The 24,688-nt window shown below is 40.4% G+C and overlaps 1 protein-coding gene across 1 annotated transcript in view; it reads left to right on the top strand.

Moving 5' to 3' along the window:
* Positions 1-22,067, top strand: part of ulk4 (unc-51 like kinase 4) — a 116,205-nt gene extending 94,138 nt beyond the window's left edge. Inside the window, exons 35-37 of the mRNA XM_049583518.1 lie at positions 6,478-6,672; positions 11,851-11,939; positions 21,404-22,067. Coding sequence (XP_049439475.1) covers positions 6,478-6,672; positions 11,851-11,939; positions 21,404-21,464 — 345 coding nt within the window. The 3' untranslated portion in view covers positions 21,465-22,067. The remainder of the gene's footprint in view (positions 1-6,477; positions 6,673-11,850; positions 11,940-21,403) is intronic.
* Positions 22,068-24,688: the final 2,621 nt, after the last annotated feature.

Below are 24,688 nucleotides of genomic sequence, written 5' to 3'. Positions count from 1 at the left end.
AAAACAGGAAGATAAGACTGAGAGCAATCTTTCTGCTGACAGAAATGTGGCAATGTTATCGCTGTAGCCATTCATACATCCACACCTTCTGACACCATACACCCTACTGAGGATTAAAATCAGATGTTAAAGAATAATGTGATGCAAAATAACTTCCTTCTTTATCTGCAGTCAGAATCACACAATCATAATTGAAGCACTTAAATATTACAACTTTTTTTGCTTTTTTTTTTTATTACTATTTAAAGTCATACAAATACAACAAATTACAAACTGGAAAACAATATAACAATACAAGCCCCCCCACACCCCCAAACCAAACATTTGATGTGGCTTATGGCCCTCTGTAAAAGCGTGTTTCACATGAATACATTTCGTTTCTTGTTGGGTTTTTTTGTTCAGAATCTGGAATGCATCTTATGTCCATTAATTGATACACAAACAGTCCCACTGTTTTGAAAATGCAAATGTTCAGACCACCTGCAGGATGGCAAAAGTGGGATTTGAACTTTTAACCTTACATTTTTTTACTTGAGTTAAATATATTGAATATTTGACATTTGTCAAAGAAGATTGGGAAATTAAGTTTGGAAATTAATAAAATAGCACTGGATATTGCATGCCATGTCTTTTAAACCACAATAGTTCACATTAGATGGGCATAAACATAAGATCTACCCAGGTGCAGGTGGTTTCCCCATGACCGCTCCAACCCTGGCCACCAAGACCAGGATGCCAAACCTGCCTCACCTGCCTCAAAAGAAGAAAGCAAAGAGAGGGAGGTCACCAAAAGTATTCACAACAAATTTAACTGTTGGGGAAACAATCCTGAAAAAAATCACACACCAGTCTGCTTGTTTCTGGAGTGTGGTCAAAGTAAAAATTGTTCAAAATGTGTAATACTCACCAACATGGGAATATGAACTTTGAACCTCAGTATCCCTGGAGCAGGTGACTTACTCACTGCACCACCAGAAAGATATGGCTTCTTATATACCTTCTGACAACTCGATGTAATAATACCTCATGCGCAAAACTGTTTTTGTTTGTTTGTTTGTTTGTTTGTTTGTTTGTTTGTTTTTTTGTTTAAAGGGGCATTGTGCAACATTTTCATTTGTTTATTGGCAAAAATTGATGTCTGCATTCATAAATATGTCATCACTGGTGTACTATTACCTCCACCAATAATCTGACTTATTCTCGTAAAAGGAGAATTTCGGATTTGTTCGTACATTGTGCGGGTAAGTCGTCTGTGGGGCTCCATTACGTTTCACCATCTTGAGAATACACCCACCAGCAAGGGACATACAGCACCGCCTTCGGCGTTTTCGTTGAGAGCCAGGCCAGCACTGCATGACTGAGGAGCCGAAGGAGAGGAGCAAGAGGCGCTTCGCTACTACCCTGGCAAATTTGAAACAAAGTCCCACTCTTTGAGCATAATGCAGGATCATGCATATGCAGCATCATGGGAGACGGAATCCTTGACGGAATCCAAGAAAGCGCAGCAGGGAATAGAAAAGGCAGCGTGACCGACGAATTAAAAAAACGAAGGCCCACATCTGGGTAGCCTTTCCCAGGTAGAGAGAGCTGCTGAGGGAGAATGGTAATGCAATCGCAGGCCAGCGCCGCTATTGGCTGTTAGCTGCCTCATCCCTCTCCTCGCATCACTGCGCCGCTGTTAGCTGTTAGCCGGTAGCCGCTGTTAGCGCTGGCCTGTGATTGTATTACCTTTCTCCTTCAGCAGCTCTCTCCACCTGGGAAAGGCAACCCCAGTGCTGACCCTTGTTTTTTTAATTCGCTGGTCACGCTGCCTTTTTGATTCCCTTTTGCACTTTCTTGGCGACGAGGATTCCGTCTCCCGTGATGCTGCATAATACGTGATCCTGCATTATGCTCAAAGAGTGGGACTTTGTTATGCGGCAGTAGTGCCACTGGCCACTAACAGCTGTTAGCAGCGCAGTAATGCAAGGAGAGGGATGAGGTGTGTGAGGTTGAGCCACTTGTCAGTTGTCAAAGGACAAGACATGATTGGTTTGTTTCAATTTACATCCGCCCCAACAGTCCTACGTTGTAAACACAGCCAGCATGGTGAGGAGGGGGTGTGTCAACTCGCGTCGTGTGTGTCTGTGTAGGAGCCTGAATGAATACTACATGTAGTATCGGATGACATAGTTTTATCAGTGTTATCATAGCTTTTTGGTACACAGCGGCTACAGTGTTGAAACAGTGAGGCGCTAGAGTGCGCCATCTGTTTGAATGCAATATATGATTTCAGTGTTAGATGGGAGAAATTCCTGCACAAGCAGTACATTTACATGGACAGTTTAATTCCACTTTTAATCGGAATGAAAGGCCATTCCGATTAAAAGTGGTCATGTAAACGGTCATTCCGATTGAAAATTAAAGGGGGTGGTTTATTCCGTTTGTCATTCCGAATGAAAGAATTTTGTGTGCATGTATACACTCATTCCTCTTTAAGTTCATTCCGGTCTTTCTGCACATGCTCGTTTCCTTGCCCTTCTGGTGCAATGACATATATAGCACGCATAGCAACGGGCTGCATAGCAACGGGCTGAGGTAGAGTAGTCGGACTCGTTGCACTCACCGGTTTCCATTCGCCACAGCATGGTCTTCTGCCTCCCTTCTCCTGCTCAACAGATGAAGCATTAGCAGAACAAGATTGTTGTCGTACTGCTGCTTCAAGAATATAAGCAAAACTCGCCCGAAAAAGGCACTAAGAATGGCGTCGTCAAGCATCTTGTTATCCGGAGCGAGGACTACAGTGTTTTCTTCCGGTAAACGTAAACACGTAACATCCGCCCCGCCCCCTGTCCAATCAGAAACCTTCCCTGCCCCAAACCTTGCGCAGACCTGAATAAAGGCGACTGAACTGATCTCCCATGTAAACCCTCATTCGGAATTAATATTTCCCATGTAAACTACCTGGAAACACTTTAATTCCGAATGATTTCATTCAGATTTATTTCATTCCGAATGAGAAGCCATCATGTAACCGTGGTGACTGTGGCTTTAAGGCTTAAAGCACTTACAATAGTCAAAACACTGGTGATGAAATTCTGAACAAAAATCTCACATCATTCTGCTGGTTTCAAGTGTATTGTCCAATATTTTGGTGACGTTTTGTTAAAAATGATATGAAATAAAAAATACTGTGCATACTGTACAAATTACAACAAGATATTGAATATCACTGCAGGCTAACTGTTAAACCGATATGAACACCATTTTAAACATGTGGTATTTAATATCTGAAGAATGTGTGTGTGTCAGTTTTGAATTTCTGATCATTTATTATGATTTTATTTAAGCTTGGAGTGTGAAATGTCTGGAAATTTAGATTTACTTCACACTGGGTTGACGTATCAAAATTTCCTTGATAACTTTAAATAAGCCATATCTGTAAATGATCCTGCCAAAGTTTTGGGTACCCCAGCTTCCTCCCACAATCCAAAGACATGCAGGTTAATTGGTGACTCTTAATTTCCCATAGGTCTGAATGTGAGCGTGAATGGTTGGTTGTCTCCATATGTTAGCCCTGCGAAAGTCTGGCAACCTAGGGTGTACCCCACCTCTTGCCCAGTGTCAACTGGCATAGGCTCCAGAAAATAAATGTTAAGTTAAGTTAAAAAATAGCATATAGCAGAACATTTGTGAGCACACATTTTATCACATTTTCTCCAAAGTCAGATGATGTATAACATAATTAATTCAAAGTTTAGAGGTTGGAGAAAAAATGTCTTTCCATTTAAGTAGTATAAGCCATCTAGCTAGAAGAGATGCAAAAGCTATAATATTTTTTGCCTGAAGACTAAGATGTACATTTTGTGGAGCTACTCCAAATACTACAGTAGTGGCAGAAAGTTGTATGGCTACCTCCAAAACATCTGAGAAGGTTTTAAAAATTGAAACTAGTTTTTGACAAAGCCACAACATATGTGAAAGGGTGGCTGGTGCTTGCCTGTATTGGTCACACATAGGATCGACACTGGGTGTGAATGTAGCTAACGTTATTTTGGAACTGTGAAGACAATGCAGATTCTTGAATTGGATAATTGTATATTGTAAGCAAATTGAAGAGAGATGTCTTGTGTCTTAAGTTTTCATCCAAACTCAGAAAACTGTGTCCCCGAATTTTCCTCCCACTGACTCCTTAACAAAGTCAAGTGTTCCAAATTTTGTGAGTTTTTTTAAGGGGTGAACTCTCCCAGTGAATCCAAGAATCTTAAACAGAGCTTGGTGGTTGTGACGGGAAATAAGTGGAGGATGTCGATTGAAAACAATGGAGTTGCGAAAATGGGGAAAAGTGAGAGGGGGGATGTTAAAACTTTAAAAGCTGTTATCAATTAATAGCAATAAGCAATAACTTATTGCGGTGACCCCTCTTCTAACCCAAATATCAAAACCTCCGTCTATAAATTGATGGTGTAAATAGATGATTTTTCACTATAGGAGCATAGATTGAGTCAGTCATTGAGTGAGAAGAATCATCTGAACAGTGACAATTGAATGTAACTGCTTAATGAATGATTGTCTTTGCCTTCTGCAACATTCTTTACACTGAAAAACATAAATATGTTTAAGTATTTCAAAACAGTAGCAGTAAGTTGGATAAGGAAGGTCAGTAGTAGGAAAAGAGAAGGTGGGGGCTTCTGTGAGTTCAAAAGAATGAAATGAAGGTGAGAGGATGAAGTCAGATTCACAGGCAAGGAGAGAGGACAGGAAGAAAGATAGAGGGAATCAGGGCAAAGGAGAGAGGGTGCTGTGAGGCATTCTGGGATGTTGAGGACAGAAAGGAGGGGGACTCGGAAAATGGGAGGAGAAGAAGAGGAGGTCTCAAGGGACACAATAGAGGTTTTTACTTATACTTGACACATTGAGTGTTGGGTGGGCGTCTGTGTGTGTGGTTGTGTATGAGAGGGTTAAGGGGGCAGCTGACACACCCCCGGCCTCTGCACAGCCCCTTTGCCCCGTGGGAGATTAGTGGAATAGAAAGAGCAGCAGCGTCAATATGATCTCTGAATCTAATATCATTAAAACTGCAATACTTGCTGGTGTTAAACACACAATGTGTATTTTTTTTGTGGTAGTGGTCTCTTACTGTGCATTCCCTTACCCATACAGCCATACTAATTAGTACGATGTAAAAAGATTTAGTATATCATATAGTATGTCAAATGCAGTATGCCAAAAATACAAGGATGTTCTTCTGCATCCACAGATGCACATTTTGCAGTTTGTCACATTTTGCCGTTTGTAAGCCAGCATGCTTTTCTGGCAGTTCTGACCCTCAATTCTCTGCACAGCAGAAGATGTGTCACATCAACTGAGCCACAAACACATGACAGGTTTATGGCTGATTGAGAGCTGTCAGAACCCCCAGTGACAAATGACAGCACATTGAAGTAACTGATGACCAGTGGAATAGATGGTAATAATAGGAATATTGATTTTTTAAGTGAACAAAATAATAATTGTAAATTGCCAACAACATAAAGACATAATTATGAAAATATCAATGAGAGAGAAATGCATTTCTAATTTTACTGTTGTGATTATAATATGTTAGAATCTAGGGTTTAAACAACACGCATTGCAAAGTACCAACAGCAAAGCTCTCTGGGTTGACCTCTCTCTGGTGAGTTTGGTGAATGGGGTTTTATTCTATCTCCAAGGTAAGGGATGTATAAGCAAAAGGGTCAAAGTTAGGGGCGCAATGTTATGAAGAAGCAGTATGTTCCTGTTGTGTGTATGCTGCATGCAACAAAACCTACTTTTTAACAGTATCTGCAGTATCTACTAAAATTAAAAAGACAAGGTATGCGATTTGGAACACACCCTAATCAAAAGAATAACCAAAGATGGACTTTGATGATGTTGTAAAGTAGCGTGGAATCATGGAAGTTGTTGTCTTCGTTGATAAACAACCATTGCTGAAGAAAATCCATCTGATGTGACCCAGGCAGAATTCATGTTTACAGAGAAGGAAACGTGTTCAAGTTTTATTCACATTGTGTTTAGTTATGTTTATTCATGTTATGTCATTTCATTCTTATGAAATAACCATTCGTTGACTTGCCAATTTACCATTAGTCAGACCAACAGGTACCACTTAGCAACTCCAATGTAGCCAACCAAAGGCAGCGTCGAGGGTCTCATCCTGGACTGCTCAGACTCCCCACTGTATTTGCAAACTTTCTGTTGCTGACGTGTGTGTGTGTGTGTGTGTGTGTGTGTGTGTGTGTGTGTGTGTGTGTGTGTGTGTGTGTGTGTGTGTAAAAATGTGACTAAATTGTTTAAGTAAATTTCAGATTTTTAATTCAGATATCTATTTATGATATGTATTGTAAGTAAACCTAGAGGAAGGAGAACCTATGGCCCATAGTAACCACAATGACGTAAATAGAAACATGGTGCACAGAGTTATTTCTTTGTTTTATTTACTTTCTCCCCTTTTAGCTGTCCACTGAAAACCAGGAAGTTTGGGAGGAGTCTATTCAGTGTCTGTCCCTACTGGTCCAGCTGTATGGAGGAGAGGGTTATGACTGCCTGTCACCTTCCTGTTTGCAAAGCTTTTCACATGTGCTGCGTACACAAATACACACAGAGACCCCCCGAGTCCAACGCACAACCCTGAGGATCCTCAAACGACTGGTGAGTACAGTGCACATTTAATCATGCAGAGACACACATGGACACAAAAAGACCAACATCTATGCACAGAAGTGTTCACACGCATGTCAACATAGCTTGTATGAGATTTAATCAGGTCCCAGATTAGTCATCACAGCACTGAAACATGTTTCTCTGTATGATTCACGAATCTTGGCCCCGTATTTGTTTGTATTTTTTGGGGGCTGAAATATTAACTGCAGCCACTGCAGAAGGAAAATATTGGAATAATGAAAACAGACTCAGTGCAGACACACACACACACACACACACACAGCCCTGCTGTGCTGCTGTTCTGAAAATAGAGTGTAGTTTCACCAGAACTAGACTGACAGAGGGAGCAAGACAGAGAGGGAGAAAGAGAGTTGGTTTGTATCTGCCTGTCACTCTCTGTTCGAGGGTCTGTCCAATTTTGTCTGATAGTCAAAATGATTTGTAGTACAGGCCAAAGACGACTGACTTGTAAGAGAGCACACTGCAGTAAAGCAAGTGGAGATTTAGTGAAGCTTCTATTGCCCGAATATACCAAACAGCATTAGCTCTATGTGGTTTCATGGAGAGAACTGAAGCAGCTGCAGCTAACGTTTGTAACAATCAGCAAGGTTTCAACAATGTGGCAGTTTCTTGTCTAGATAGACAAACACAACAATAAAATGACGCTGTTACAATTCACTAATTCAGGTAGAAATTAAACTGAGGCATGCTGTAATTCAACTAAGTAAAGTATTAAATGGCAAAGCCAATAAGAGAGTTAACTAAACTGATCAAAGAGTCATACTGCATTAGACAAGGCCAGTTATGATGCAGTCAAACAATGTATCTGGTATGTAATTTGCAGCCCAGCTTTCCTAAGAAATAAATTCATATTGAATGATTCTGCAGTACAAGATTCATGCCCAGTGCCAACACTCAGTGGCAATGTGGGAAGCAGTGTGCTGTTTATGTAGCACAGAGACAAGTAAGTGTGTGGAAGTAAATCATTTTATTTAGATACAAAAGACCAGGGTTTGTTGCAAGACAACAATCAATGCCCACTTTTTAACCCTTTCTCTAACTTTAAACTAGAACTCTTACTGAAGTTGTCTTGGTACAGATACTTCAGGAATAAGTTATTTTAAAAATGTTGGTACTGGATGTTTAAAAGATGTGGTCATTTAATTTAATCCAGAGTTTTGCAAAGTTGTTCAACTGTAATTTCAGCAGCTAGGTAAAAGAGAGCCAGGGTTGGTGAGGGCAGCCCAGTGAAAATTTATCCTAAAAACTCAACATGACCAGTGAAAAAAAATTGACTGATTTTTAGTAGACCCCTATGAATTATGTAAAATGCATTCCTAATGTTTTGGCTTGGCCGTAGGGTCATGAAATAGTTTCTGCACGTGGGACACAAGGTCAGCTGTCACCCTGAGATCATATGATCTGACTGAAGGCTTTGCCTGGAAGCTACCCTACATTTGTAGTGTGTGTGTGTGTGTGTGTGTGTGTGTGTGTGTGTGTGTGTGTGTCTTAGTGAGAGAGAGTTTGCGTGTGTGTATTTTCTGATTCCTTTCACTAATTAGTTCCAGCCACCTGAACCACCCACACACAAACTCTGTCACACACGAGCTCACAGACTATCCTCTTTCTCTTTTTGTGTGTATCTGTCTGTCTGTTGTAACAAATTTGTCCTCGTGTGAAAGCTCCCTCTTTACCCCCTGTGCTAACAGCTACAGTGGCATCAGGGTGTGTATTCTCTATCCTGCTCACCACCCTGAGCAACACACACAAAACTGTGTTTCAGCCATTTCCTCATAGCTAGTGGATGAGTCACTAAGCAGCTCAGTGCTAGGAGCAGAACTAATTTATTTGCCCAGAAAAATACCAATCTGCCATTCTGCACATCCAGTCATTCAACTCATTGCACATTAGTTAATTTAAAAGATTTAAATAGTAAAGTTCCCTCAGAGTGGCGCTGCAGTACTCTTCTCCCACCTTGTACCTTTTTTTTCACTCGGGTCCAGCAGCAAAGTTTTAAAGACAAACTAAGATCAACACTGTCAAACCGTTTGTTAAGTCTTCTTGAATTGTATTATCAAACAGCCAATCAGCTGGCAGAAGGCAGAGTGCGCCTTTGAAAGAATGCAACAGACATTTAACATCCACAGCGTGCACTTTTTCACAGATATACCATCACAGACACACAATGACTCACACATTCTCAGAAGCACACACACACACACACACACACACACACACACACACACACACACACCTACACACTCAAACAAGTGCCTGCCCTTCAACAAAGGGTTTTTAATTATCTTTCATTGATTTCAGGGTTCTGTTAATCTCAATCAAAGATCCCGCTAATAGCTTGGAAACTGCAAAGGAGGAGAGAGGGAGAATGAATCAAGTCTGAATTAGTGGAATTTTCAACTAGTCCTCTTTCAACAAACACAACTTGGAAAGACTTAAAGGAGAATGCTAATTAAATGAAAAGGGACTCATAAGAAGTTGTCAGAGAAATAAGTATTTATTATTTCTTTTAAAGCAGTTTGTCAGTGTACAACATTTTTAAACTTGGTCTGCATCTGGCATTCAGTGATGGGTCCCTTAATATTTATGCACAATTCATGTCAAAAGCACATAAATCTGTACTATTAAGTGGTCAGGCAGAAATCATGTTTATTAGTATGTAGTTTTTTAGTGTAAATTTTGTTTACTTACTTTACGGCAAACCTGGATCCGTGAGGTCAGGGAGGATGTTGTTGTCGATGTTGTCCTGTGTTTTTCCTCATACTGCTTGTTAATACCACTCTTGTCTCTTGTCTCTAAAAGCTTCTTCCTCTCTCATTTCCGGAGGCTGAAATATCTCAGTGCAGAGTCTCCAAAATGTCAAAGCATATTATGTCGAATTATTGTAACCTTTCACATGTTTGAGCCGGAAACATGGAAAGGTTTTTATCCATCATCGAAGCGGGCAGAGTCGCGTGATAATACAAATAATCATTCCTCAATAGCTTCACTGTCTGTCTATCTCTTTCCCTCACACGCAGGCACGCACGCACACACACACAAACACACACACACACACACATACATATATAGATTGTCTAATTCATGCATGATGCAAGTTATTCTAGTAAATGTACTATTCTCTCCTATATTGTCAACTACATTGTCTCTTGTTTGAAGTTGATATTTATTATGACAGCCCTGTGCTGTCTCTCTGAGCGGCAACATGTCTGAATCTGTCTGTATGTCTGTCTGTCTGCATGTCTTCCGGTAAGCGGTATGCAGCTGAATCATGCGCCTCTGAGTTTGAGGACTAGCAAACTTCCAAGGAAAAAAAAGGGACTGCAGCACACCGATTCACTTACAGCCTTTAATTGTGCAAAATTTTGTTTGCACAAGTTAACCAGTGTGCTCCAGTCCCTTTTCCTCTTGTCTGTCTGTCCTCTACTGTGTGTCTGTCTAAGCACCTCTCATCTGATTTTGAGTTCAGTGTTATGGAGTCAGAGTGTTGGTCAGGTAGAGGTGTGGAGAGAGGAGGATAAAGGAGGAGAGGGGGTGAAGACGTGGTAGAGAGCAGGGATGGAGAAGGGATGATAAGTAGGTGTGTATGTGTGTAGTGGTTGGTTGGCAGGCACTTATAAATGTCCCCTCACTCTGATGGGGAAGGCGAAGTGTGTGTTTGTGAGAAAAGTAAGCCAGCGAAGGGAACGTCTTTGTCTCCTCCTAACCCCGTTGCCTAGCAACAACCATGCTGTGTCGCTGCAGAGACAAAGGTGATGATGTCACCTTACATCAGAGGGAACACGTTCACCAAACACACGGACGCACACTAGCGCGCAAGCACACACACACACACACACACACATACGCCGTGCACAGCACTAATATAGGCAAACTCAGTGTTTTTCATTTATTCCAGCACATTTGTTCCACATCAAGCTGTCACCCTATATTTAATTCAGATCTGAACACATTACTTAACTTAGTTTAAACTCTGTAAATGCCACTTTTCAAAGTGAACCACACACACAACCATGCACAGCAGTCTGTACACCAGGTGTTCCCGGGTGGGTGTGGAGCTTCGACATCAGGATGTGGTGAGACATGTCAGGACAGGAATGAAAACACAGGCATGACAAAGAGAAGAAACAAATGATGTAGATAGGAAATTCAGTGAGGGAAGAGAGGGGAGTACTCTTTAGCTGACATTCTAATGGAGAGTGATGTTTAAGTTCAGCAATAGAATTAAAGCAACAAAATTATGACCACAACTGAGGAGCAGTAAGGAGCTCAAAAATCAAAATGACAATCTGTAGAAAGAAGCAAAGAAAAAAAAACACTTATGTGAAAAAGCGCTAATCTAACAGGAGTGTGTGCATGTGTGCGTTCAACTGGATTTTGGGCAAATTAGCTCTTTGATCAATTTACTTTGAAGTGGCATTGACAAATGAATGTGATGTCACTCAGCAGTGGGTCGTGGTAACTTGTAAAAAATATTTCTGTGATGATAACACAGACCAGTGGTTCTTGTAATGTAGTTTCCCATGGATGATTTTAAGTGATGCTGTGAAAAGATAAAGAATGTGAAAATTACATTTTTAATGTACAAATGTATCATCATTGGTTTCTTATTATTGGTGAAGCAATGGTCAGAGCTGCTTGTCTTCCTCCTCTGATGAATCTGTCCAATGGCCTGTAAAAGAGGACAGAAAATAATCATCCTGCGTGTTTGTAGAGTTTCAGGGCTTTTGTTGAGATGACAGTGATAAACACCACTGAAAGACAGTCATGTTATCATTTATCAGTCCTGTGTACAGGGTGTGTGGACATGACATCATTTAAAGTCATGCTGCACTATTCCACAAGTTCAGAGTTGTTCAACTTTGACTGTGTGAATCAGCACAGCTGGAGGGTGGCACAGAAACCGTGATGCATTGTTTTGAAATTGAGGTCATTATAACAGTGTGTGGTCTCCCTGTTTTTTTTTTTTTAATGTATTACACTGGCAGACTACAAAGAGCAGCAATGCTCTCACATACTGCTCAGTATTCATTTATTACCCACAGTATGTCAGACTCACGTCATCACATTTTTTAAGCATGGACCACTGCCATTTAACTGAGGACTAATGCACCTTTTGTCTGTCTCACTCTGTCCCTCTTCCTCCAGGTGCAGACTGCAGATCGATCTGATTGGTCAGAGTGTCCTGAAGGAGCGGAGCTAATTGGTCTATTGCAGGACATAACTATGTCCAACAGGTGTGTGTTTCCAACCCAATTTCCAGAACAAAATGTTGGCATTGAGTGTTTGTGCAAACCACGGATACATTACAACTGCACGTTATTATGTAAGGCATATGTTGAAACTAATCTTTAACTATGCTGTGGTTAATGTGTGGTTAGTTTTAGGTAATCATAAGTGCTAATATCGTAGGCAACTGGACTTGCTTGCATTTTGAAGACGTTTCACTTCTCATCCCAGAAGCTTCTTCAGTTCTAAATGACTGGTAGTAGTGAAGGTTGTGACCTTAACGACTCTGAAACTAAGAGCTCACGTGACCCTACGACTCTGCAAGGGTTCCCACCCACACAGGGTTTATAGCCTGCAACTCTGTACCAGTCATTTAGAACTGAAGAAGCTTCTTGGATGAGAGGCGAAACATCTTCAAGAAACGCAAGCAAGTCCACTTGCCTACAATATGAGCACTTATGATTACCATGACCTGGATAACTGAGAATCTTCACAGATAAGTTTTAGGTACATACACCACTTGGTTATGGTTAGGAAAAGATCATATTTGTTCCTATGAAAACCTATTGGAGGGCACAATCTTGGCAGGAAAAGCAGCGATGTCTGTGTATATGATGACTTTTGATGGCTATTTCCTCGCTGACTGGTCACTACAGAACATCCATGTTTAGCCTGAAAAGCCACATTTGTGTTTTAGCCAGCAATGACTGGTTTTCTTGTTTGTTGGTCTCGAGCAGTGGTCTGCAGCTTGGCAGGCATCTTTCCTTGGCAACACGCCATTTACTGTCAGCTCATATATTGTCACTTTAGAAACATTGATATGATACCTATGAAACATGCAAACGAAACATATTCATGGTTTGCAGAAAGGCATAATGGCAACATTTTCTTCTGGTGACTGGGCTGGTGTTTCTGCCTTTTAAAAGCATTTGTGTGCGTCATATAAAATATCAATCTATTATGGAATACTTCTTCCATAATTTCATTTTGAGAGACAATTTGCATAAATAACAGAGAATGTAATGTCATATTTTTCTTTCATGAATGTGGCAAATTGGGCTTTCTAGATTTGTCTATATAGGATGCTCATTTCTGTCAGTAGTCTGCACATCAGTTGAAACCATACCTCAAAGGACACCAGTAACAAGTCATTGTGGATTTAGATATGTCTCCTCCAGCCCTCTCCTTCATCTTATTATTTTTATGCATGTCTGAACATGTCTGCATTACATGTGTCAAAACTGACCTTTTCCTAGTTATTAACTGAAAGGATGTAAGCTTGTGCAGGACACTGTCAGCTTAATGGCTCACAAAGAGCACAGAGATAAAATGCATACATATATTAAAAACAAAACTTCCTCTTTGTTTGGAAGTCTCATGAGATTTCATATCAGTGGCAAGAAACATAACCTGCACCACCTCACACACCTGACAAAGTAACAGCTTCCCTCTAAGATTTATGAGTTTGGGAACTGTGCAGTTAGTCTGAAGACAGTAACGATGATGGAAACTCAGAACCAAGATCAATACAGTCTGACCCACGCGAAATGTACAGGCAACACTGCTTCAGCTGTGATTCTCTGTTTCATGTCTTACTGCATGTAATGCTTGCTTTAAAACTGCAGTTGGTAACTTTTATGAAAAGAACTTTGGCGTATTTGCTGAAACTGTCACTATATTCTGAAAGAAGTACATGAGATGGTCTGTAAAAAAAATCTTGTCCCTCCTCCTCCTCCCCCTATTGCCTCTGATGGCATTTACTAGAATCTACCACAGCTCACAGAAAAAAAACAATCAGATTCCAGGAGTCTCTAACGCAGCTGTCAGTCATATCAATTACTGCTTGTGTGTAGTCAAACTTTCAAACCAGACAGTGCTGATCAAATATGAATCAATATGTTGTTACTGCATTGCCTATTTCTTCCCTTAAATGTTTTCAGAAACATATTTTAGTGTACTGTTTAGCTGTAAAATAAGAAAGTTTGGGACCCGGCCACCATCTCGGAAATAGTCAAGTGATGCATCAAGCACTGTTCACCAGCTGGAGCAAACCCTCTCATGTTGTGGCACAAATCTGCACACACAAAATGTGTGTGTGTGAGAAACAGGCCACTGATTGCTACAACCACCTTTTATCTCTTAGATTAATACACAAAATATATTACATTGTTATAAAACCGAAGACAACTTTCCAGTTTTATCTCTGAAGCTGATGTTTACCAGAGAGGCCAACAAGTCTGAAATGCAGTGTGTGTCTGCAGGTTAGGCGTTTGTGTGTGTGTGTGTGTGTGTGTGCGCGCGCACCTGTATCTTTGCATCTGGCTGCCTTTTATGAGTATGTGGGCCGATTGTGTGTTCCCTCTTTGAGCCGAGGGTTTTGTCCCTGTAGCAACCATGCTTCCTTTGATCTCTTGATGTATGAGACCAGCGACCTGTCACACACAAACACACGCACTCACACACACACACACACACACACACACACAAACAACCCTTTAATTCTATACTAGTGAGGACACTCATTGACATCATGCATTCTCTAGCCCCTTACCCTAACCTTAATCATCACAACTAAATGCCGAACACCAACCGTTACACTCACCCTTACCTAAACCTACTTCTAACATGAGCCTTTAAACCAAGTCTGAACCCACTAACAGGTCTTTGAAGGTCTGTCTGCAGGTGAGGACTTGCCAAAATGTCCTCACTTTCCAAAAATGTCCTCACTCTCAATGTCTGAAACTCAGATCGGCTCTCACAAAGATAGACGTACATACACTTAGTGCACACACGCACACGCACACACACACACACACACACACACACACACACACACACACACACAATAAATACACACAATGGCCCCTTTACCCCCATCTATATACAAACTGCCTGTCTCTCAATCTCACACACACACCCTGTCAGATCAATAATAAAGGTGTATTGTTGTCCTGCTATAGAGGCCTCTCCTATTCCCTCCTCCCTCTCCCCCTCTTTTCTTCTTGGTCACCCCTTTTCTTCCCTTTTTGTCACCCTCTATACCCATTTCTCCTCCTCTCTCCCCCTTCCATTTTCTCTCCTTTTCCTCATTTTCTTTCTTTTTCACCCCTTTCTTTCTCTCCCTCTCTCTCTTGTGCTCTCCCTCTCCCCTCTTCTCCTCTCTCTCCTCTCGCTCTCTGGCAGATGAAAGCAGAGATCAGCTCCAGCCTTTGAAGTGGCTGAGACTGGCACACTCCCACTGGTTTAGTGGTAGGAGGAGGGGAGCAGAGGTTTTAGGAGAAAGGGCAGGAGATGAAAGGAGTTATGAGGAGAGAGAAGAGGAGAGGGATGGAGGGGAGGAGGGGGGGTTAATTGAGAGGATGAGAGGAGTTGGGGCAGAGAGAGGAGACGGAAGAAGAGTGGGAAGGAGAGGGAAGGTCTGGGCTGAGATCCTAACCCAAATGATGTCATTCACCCTTTACCATGGCAACCTGAGGAATGCCTTTTCAAACCTCAAGCCTGAGTGAGTATAGAGGGGAAGGGAGGAGCGTCACTCATAGTTCTCCATCTTAAAGAAAAGCCCCAAAATCTGATCCTTAGTTTATTGCTGGGTTCAGTCAAACATGAAGCCGTCAGTAGTGTTGCCCTCTAATATCTACTAACTTACTGAATAAACTCCAGGATCATGTCTTTAATGAAGAAATTATTTTAACATTATCTACTTTTTTATAACTGTTTGTCTTAAAAAGAATAAATTGAGTTGATAAAGGAGTACTTAAACTCAGTTAGGGGGTATATGAGACAAAAAAGGTTGGGGACCACTGGTTTGGGAATAGCTCAGCTCTACTGTAGGTACATTTTATAACTGCTCTATATTTGATCACTCCAACAAAAACACTAATGTCACATTATTAGGCATTTTTTTCTCCTTATTTTGTCTATGTGTGTAAAACGTGTTGGGAGTGTGTTTATGTTTTCAGCTGGTCACAACTAAGAGCTGACGCCTGTATTACAAAGCAAGTTACACATACCTGAGGTATCTTTTGGTTATCTGGCTTTACTAACCCTAACATTGGCTGTTTGGATAACTGGTATCACAAAGCTAGTCATTCACTAGTTTAGTCAATTCTGGATTTTCCTCTTCAGCCACGAGCATGTTCATCTGAATGAGGTGGGGTTATTACTTACAAGTGACATCATCAGAACCATAAATGAAGTACTTTATATCATATGAGATGAAACAGTGATACTAATTATCTGCGATGATGTTCTGGAACTGCGAAAAGTCATCTGAGTGACATGTTAACAATAGCCTATAATCCTACAACAGAATAAGAAGATATAGAAACACTAGAAATAATTTACACAAATAAGAAATAGGCCAAAACTTCAAATACATGTAGGTATTATTATATACGACTTAAATATAGCCCAGAGTGAGTAGGCTATTTTTTGCCATTTACTCAGATGATAATGATATATCACATAAAATCTCTTTAAAGCAATACCAGACTGTTTCTGCTACTGTAGAGTGGAAAAGTAGTTAATGACTGATGAGGTCTATCTGACAATCTTGCATTTATAAGCACAGAAGCCACTTTACAGTGTGGGGATTATTTTTCTTGGTTTTTATTTCCAGTTTTTGTTTGTTTGTCCAAGTCGGGATCCTCCAGTGTTTAGTGATGTGACGGTTGGTTTTTTCTCTTTCGCTTTTCACCTGACTCTTTCTCTTTTCACCCATCTCAATAAAACTTCATTAGACCGCCTCCAACTAGTCCAGAACGCAGCCGCCAGGCTTCTGTCCAGATCTCATAAGTTCACTCACATCACTCCAGTCCTGGCATCCTTACACCGGCTCCCTGTTAATTTCAGGATCCAGTACAAGATTTTAACCATCACTTACAGAGCCCTCCATGGTCAAGCACCTGCATACTTGATGGATCTGGTGTCCTTTCACTGTCCTGTCAGGTCACTGCGGTCTGCTGAGGGCCATCTACTTACTGTCCCTCACACAAGATTAAAGACCAAAGACCAGGTGATAGAGCCTTTAAGGCTGTTGCACCAAAATGGTGGAATGCATTACTTCATGAGCTGAGAGCGGCCTCTTCCGTGGACATTTTTGAAAGGCAGTTAAAAACACATCTGTTTAGGCATGCATTCCATTAATTGTCCATTGTATCATCTCTGCATTTCGCTGCACTTTACTTTTTTATTTGTTCTTGTGTATTTGCATTGTTTCTGTTATTGTATTTTTTGTATTTTAACTTGTGAAGCACTTTGTGAGTCCTCTCTGTGGGAAGTGCTATATAAATAAATTTACTTTACTTATTTTACTACTTGGTTTTTGTTATATTTGTCCCCCCCCTCCCCACTGTGATTGGATGGCTGGGATAAAAGTGACAGTTGTGAGCAGCCTCAGCGTTTAACCCTAAGTTGAATATTTTTTAATTCTCAGCAGCCAGAAAAAAACGGCAAACGTGGTTTGGCTGAAATGCTTAGTGTAGAATTGACACTCAGTGGCTCAGCGCTGCTTGAATCTGGAGCATATTTACAGTAAATATGTGGCGCTCCCATGAAAAAAGAAAAAGCATGAACAAAGTGGTTGTGGTGATTGCTTGCCTTCCTCTGCAGTTGGCTTGTCAGTAGCGCAGTATTGCAGTACTGCAGTACTGCAGTTAGTGCAGTAGCCCTTGTATAATCCATTTTCAATCCAGCCATAAACTCACTTCCTTTAAGACATGCATTTCCACTAAAACCTTATTACTTAAAACACTTCCACATACGAGAGGGGCCAGGCAGGCTGTGCCTTTAAATTCTGCTCGTGCACTTCATTGTGCAGAGTTCAGCTTGCTCAGCTTGTTTGGAAAGTCGCAGTCATACAACTGGATGAATCACGTTCACTTCGTTCACTGTGGAGGCATCAAAGAAAAATGTTTTGTTCGCAAATTCAAGGTAACACAGGGTGAGTAACTGATTGATATAAATGATCATTTTTTTTGGGGGGGGGGGGCATTTAATGAGAACCAGTGTTTAAGGAGATGGTGATAACTCCTATCTGACAGCAGAATGAGGTAGTCCACTTTATTTCTGTGAAGAATCCACTGAGATGAAGAATTTGAATGAAGAAAACAGAGTGAGAGACCTCGTCAGCCACTGAATTCTGATAGTTCTTTGGCTCCATCGCAAATGCTGGAAAACACATAAATTCCACACAGATCCCCCAAGTGTTGGTGTAAGCCGAGTGTGAGGCTAATATGGTTCTGTAATAGCCATTCACTGTAATCTAAAACCAATTATTTCATTTTCCGCTGTCCTCCGAGCAGCTGCTGAGTGTCCATTTAGGACTGTGAAAGTGCAGGGGATTTAATGAGAAACCAAACTCCAAAGTTTGTCCTAAAACTTTTATGGATCCAATTTATGTTTCCTATATTCACAAACTTTCAAGGATTTCTGAGGCCTCTGGGAGCTGTGTTAATTAGGTTAATTGTGTAGGTTTTAATCAACTAAGGGGGTGGGCTTCTGCTGGCCTGGCTCTCAGGCTGCCCTCAAAGACACCTGGGAGGAAGAGGAGAGAGGAGGAGGGAGATAAGAAAGGGAGAGAGTGGAGAGGTAGGATTAGAGACAGCCTGTAGGTTCTGAGCAGACTGGATGTTTTAACCAAGCCGCAATATTGTAAATGTATGTTGTTATAAAATATCACATTTTATATTGGTTACAGCTTTTAAGTGTTGCATTGTATTTTTAGATTTACAAATTTATGTGACTCTGCTACAGTACATTGTTATACTATATTGAATGTCCAACAATATTTATTTAATGCCTTGTGATATTTTTATCATTGCCATATAACTGTGTCCTAGCAGCAACATAAATAGAAGCTCATTAAAAGAAAGAATTGAAGTTGTAGAGATGATTATCGGCCAGCCAGAAGGCAACTCAGGAAGACTACTGACAAGAGAAATACCAGTACAGAACCAGACTGGAGTCTCACTTCCCTTTATTTATTCAGTCCACTCAGTACCATGCAGCATGCAGTAAGGTTCCCCCAGCAATAAACCTTCAGCAGTTTGCACCCCTTTCATTCTCATTCACAGGACAGGCACATTCATTAAGCCACGTGGCTTATTGTAAGTGGTGATGCTGATAGAGGTGGGAGAAGTCTTGGTGGATTCATCAACTTTCAAGAAAAATAAAAGCCCTCCATGGTCTCTAGAATTGTATGACAACAGCTACGTGTTAGCTGGTATGACAGGAGGCCTTAACACTCTCAAGGAAATAATTTAATGAAACAGAATTAGTTTTCATTTCAAAATCGATCCCACAGACAAATGGATTCAGATAAAGAAATTAGCTCTGCATCCACTCGTGGCCTTGAGTTTATAATTTATACCTGAGAGGTTACAACTTTTACACATGAAGGCTCTTAAGGCACTTAAAGAATTGACAGAGACGGGCTTGGTCATCAGAGCAGTTTACAGCAGCACACTGGTCAGTGAGACATTTGAACTGTGGGTTTTAAGTTTGTACCAGCTGTAATATAGGTCAGGCAGCACGGTGAACACATTTTCCAAAAAATGCTCATGTTAAAACGGAAATCGGACTGCTGCACATCTACCAGTATACCAGTGCTCAAATCTGTGCTCTCTGACAAGCATTACAACTCGAGTGAGATATGCACACAGGGGAGGGATGAGACAAGAGACAACAGTAGGAGAAATACATTGAACAAAAAAAATCTTGGAAATGGAGATGTACTCAGTAAATTTGGCAGTATATCCAACCAGCCTCACAACCGCAGACCATGTGTAGCCACACCAGCTCAGGACCTCAACATCCAGCATGTCCACCTCCAACATCACCTAAGACCAGCTGATGCAATTATTGGTTTGCACAACTGAAGAATTTCTGCATGAACCATCAGAGACTGTCTCAAGGAAGCTCATCTGCATGCTCCTTGTTCTCACCAGGGTTGTGACCTTATAGCAGTTTGTCATAACTGACTTAAGTGGGCAACTGCAATGCCGTCTGGCACTTTGTAGACATGTTCCTTTCACAGATGAATCCCAGTTTACTCTGTACTGGGCAAATGGCAGACGGCATGTGTGGCATTGTGCGGTTAACGTTTTGGTTATAGTATGGGTTGGCATAACTATGGACAAGGAACACAGGTATATTTTATTGATGGCAGTTTGACTGCTCAGAGATACGGTGATGAGATACTGAGACCCACTGTCATGCCTATCACCTACGCCATGACCTCATGTTCCATGACAATGCATGGCACCAGCTGAAAACATCATAGTTCTTGCATGGCCTGCTCACCAGGCGCATCACCCACTGAGTTTGGATGCTCTGGATCAGCGTGTAGGACGACATGCTCCACTTCCTGCCAATATCTGGCAACTCCACACAGCCATAGAGGAGGAGTGAGCCGACATTCCAACAGACCACAATCAACAACCTAATCAACTCTATGAGAAGGAGATGTGTCGCACTGCATGAGACAAATGGTGTCTCATCAGATACTGACTGATTCTTTGGGGAATCTGTGACCAAAAAAAATGCATTTCTGTGGTGCTAGTCATGTGAAACCCTGTTAAATGTCTTTTTCCAAGATAAAACTGCACATTTTAGAGTGGCTTTTTATTGTGACCATCCCAACAGACATTTGGGTAGCTATCATGTTATTGATCAGCATCTTGATATGTCACACCTGCCAGGTGGATGAACTGTCTTGGAAAAGGAGAAGTGTTCACTAACATGGATTTTGCCAAATTTGTGACTGAAATGTGCAGAAAAAAAGTCTCAGATCTTCAACTTAAGCTTGTGAAAAATGGGAGCAAAAACAAAAGTGTTGCATTTAAATTTTTGTTCAGTGTTATTGAGTCAGAGGAAAGTGATTTCACATGGTGTGTTCTAAAGAGAGACGACTAGACAGCGACAACACAGCTTTTTAATCAAGAGTGGACAGACTCTTACATGTTCATTCTTCCCACAGGCAGTTCAAAACCAGTACATCTCTATCCAAAGCTGAACCACCTCTTGATGTACAAGTAGGTGGTTTGGACAGGATAATACTGAATGAATTCCATATTCAATATTAGTCTGTGATTTTACTGGAGAACATGAGTCAGAAGTAGGTGGGAGAAATATGGAGCCACATTAGAGCTGTACAAAGACTTCTAAGAATTATTTGAACTAATGTATTTTAGAGAATATGTACAGTACATGATTCATTTGCACTTTTTTGGATTATGTTTTTGTCATTTTTGCCTTTATTAGACTGAAGATTATAGATCGGTGGATGGAGATAGACAGAGGGGTATGATATGCAGCTCATATCTTCGCCTCAAACTGTGTGTGGTTATTTGGTATAGGGATGTCTGATAATTTGCACCATTTTTTTTTGGAAAACTAGATTTACTTTGTCTATGTCACTAGGTAAGTAATATAATTGTTATACTGTCAGTAACTTATTCTTTCTCTGTCCCAGGTGTCATGTCGATGTGGTTCCACTGGCTGCTGAAATCCTCCAGGAGATCTCTGGATCTTAAAAGCATTTCATCGTTGAGGTTTGAACCTGAAGCAGACCAGAACCGTCCAACAATTCACCATCAGAGCTGTAAAGATACTTACGATTGGTGGTCTGCTGTTTAGAATTTCTCTTCATCTTCGGGTAACTTTTTTGAGAATCATCAGGGAGGACTGTTCTTTCAAAATGTCAGTTTTGGCATAAAATGTCTTCCGACATCAGTTATTTATTTGTTGAATCTCTCTGTCGATCTGAGTTTTTTAGTAGACACTGGACTGAATGTGTGTACACAATAATGTAATATGTTGTTGGTCATTTTTGTTTTAAATAGCTGCTCCTTAAAGCTCTGAGACCTCAGTAAAACTGACCGAGTGGTGTCAGAGCACACTGTATCCCTCTACATGACTCATTAAATGTGCAAATTGGATCAGTGACAGTAATAAATATTGTTGACAGCTCAATCAAAACTTCCATCCAGTGTCCATCAGACTGCACAGGATTACAGCATGAAAGTTAATTCAGACTGTCACAGGCGTCACAGCACTGGCCTCTGGGTTCGTTGAGACACTTCCAGTCAGCATTAATTTTGAAGCATCAGCTCATTAGTTCATGTGTCTGCCATCATATATAATGTGACATAATCACAAATGTCTGCTTTGCCTGATGGTGAATGTAGCTATGAGCAACACACTGCTCAACTACTGCCAGCTTCTCTTTTTCCCTTAATGCATCACACACTGAAATGTGTCTCTTTGTCAGGAATGATGGTGCCACACAAATGAAGATGTTCTGCATGGTGGCAGCAGGGACCAGTGCCATGAATATAGTTTAACAATGAGCTAATTCTCTACAGTGACAGGCCTGATGGTACAGAAATCACAACTTGTGTCTGTAAGTTACAGGTTACAGCCAACGTATGTAAGTCATGCTGCTGATCCCAGGTTTATCTGGTATCTACCATTAGTGTCCCTAACTGCATACATTAAACATGGTGGGATAGAATAATCTATCATCACAGAGGGTGTCTGCATTGAAACAGGTGTGTCTCGTAATGGCCGTGATCACCATACACTTTAGGGGGACAAGTACCCCCCATTATTCATTACGTATCAAATTTGTTCCTCTCAATAATGTATTAATTCAGACTATTTTTATGCTCATATAATGTGCTTAAAATTAGTTGCCAATCAATTTTCAGCACAACGGTGACCCTCGAGCTCATTTAATGAGAAAGCACTTGTGTTCTAACTCTGGATTTAAAGGAGAAAGAATCACTGCTAGCTTGGGTCGAGGCGAGACCGGATTCTAGTGATACTGAGACTGCAAAGCATAGGTTACATAACCAGTGACTTTGTTTTTGTAATATTTGAAATCTGAACAGCACATTGACACTGGGGCGAAAGTCATGAAGAAGTCATAGTATAGTATCTTGTAAAAATGTCATAAAAAGTCATAGTATGTCATAAAAATGTCGTAAATGGTTATAGTATAGTATGTTATAAATGTGCCTTAAAAATTCAGTGTAGTATGTCATAATAATTGTCATTTTAAAAAGTCAAAAAAGTCATAATGCACTATGTCTTAAACATGACACAAAAATGTCATAGTGAAGTATGCTATAAAAAAAAACATTATAGCACAGTATAGTGTAGTATAGTGTTGTATGGTATAGTATGCCATAAAAATGTTATTAACAGTCATAGTCATAATATTGTTCTTTGAAAAGGTCATTCAAAAGTCACAGTATAGTATGTCATTAAGATATCGTGTAGTATCTCATAAAAAAGTCCTAGCACAGTATTTCATTAAAAAAAAAAAAAAATCAGTTTAGTATGCCATAGAAATGTCATAGTCAAGTACATTATTCAAGTCCAAGTATAGTATTATATAAAAACTAAATTATTAGGTTATTGTATTATAAATCAGATAATGTCAGTTATAGTGTTGTAATGACAATGTAATTTGAAGTCATGAAAAAGTCTTAGTATCATAAAAATGTCATAAAACTCATAGCATGACATAAAAAGTCATGTATAGTTTGTCATAAAAAAAGGGTATGTGATATCTAACAAAGTCATCATAAGTATATTATCAAAATGTCAAGAATTCAGTCAAAAAATACTGTATTGTCTGAGAAAAATGTCATAAAGAGTAAAGTATGTTAATTGACAAAAAAATAATATAGTATGTCATAAAAAATTGTGATAGACAAAAAAGTCACGGTATATAAAAATGTCAAAAAAAAATCATAGTATATGTTATAATATAGTATCGTATGTGAGAATGAACAAAAATGTCACAAAAAGGCGTAACACAGTGAGTCAATATAATGTAGAACGTGATAACTGACAAAAAACCCCACAGTGTATTATGTCTTAAAAATACAGTATAGTACATGATAACAGCCAAAAAGTCAAAGTATAGCATGTTATGAAAACGCCATAAAAAGTTCCTTTCCTGAGTGGCCCTCAGTAATTTGCTGGCTCCCTAAAATTGCTTTGTCATCAAAACTTTGAGAACCTCTGATGTGGGTTTTTGTTTCTAAAAGCTTTACATTGGTCAGTTAAGATGTTGAGAGTTTAAAACAGCCCCATGGAGGGAGGTTGGGTTCCAATGGGTCTACATCAAAAACGGTTGTCTTCCCCCCCCCAAATGTTACGGCCCTGTGTGTTGAGAAGAGCCCTCGAGGCAGCCTAGCCTTCCTCCGTGCAACATGTCCTGTGAATAGAAAAAACAAAATCTTGGACACACACACACACACGGTCACCACTTGCAGGCTTTCAGTTCTTCCCTCCAGATTCTCATTTTTTATGCAAATCTTACTAATCTCACTAAAGCTGCATCACACACAGCTGTCACTGTTCAGTTGTGTAATATCATCCACCAAGTTACACTAACTGCAATTTGACACATTCTCTGACAAAGATAGCCAGCTGAACTGGCACCCTGCCAAACTGCATGGCCTCCGCAGGTGGATGTGGACATTTGTTTTCACAGTTGGTGGATCACTGGTTTTTCTCACCTCGATACTTTGGTGTCACTTGCTGTGGTAAACTGAGGGTCACACCTGTTGTTGTGTCATCCTCGTCTGCTGTCTGAAAACTGTTGAGCACAAACCCACTCATTTCCTTATTCTGCCTTCCCATAGCAGAGACTTAAAGTCATGTCCTGGAACTAGACTTAAACTGTTTTGTTACACGGTTGTGTTTTAAGGTAGTGTTAAAATGAGACGTGGAGGCATCCAGG

This window comes from Epinephelus fuscoguttatus, linkage group LG8 (assembly GCF_011397635.1).
Source record: "Epinephelus fuscoguttatus linkage group LG8, E.fuscoguttatus.final_Chr_v1".
NCBI lineage: Eukaryota > Metazoa > Chordata > Actinopteri > Perciformes > Serranidae > Epinephelus > Epinephelus fuscoguttatus.
Note: the sequence above shows the minus strand (reverse complement) of the source record. Positions and strands in the feature narration are given on the sequence as shown.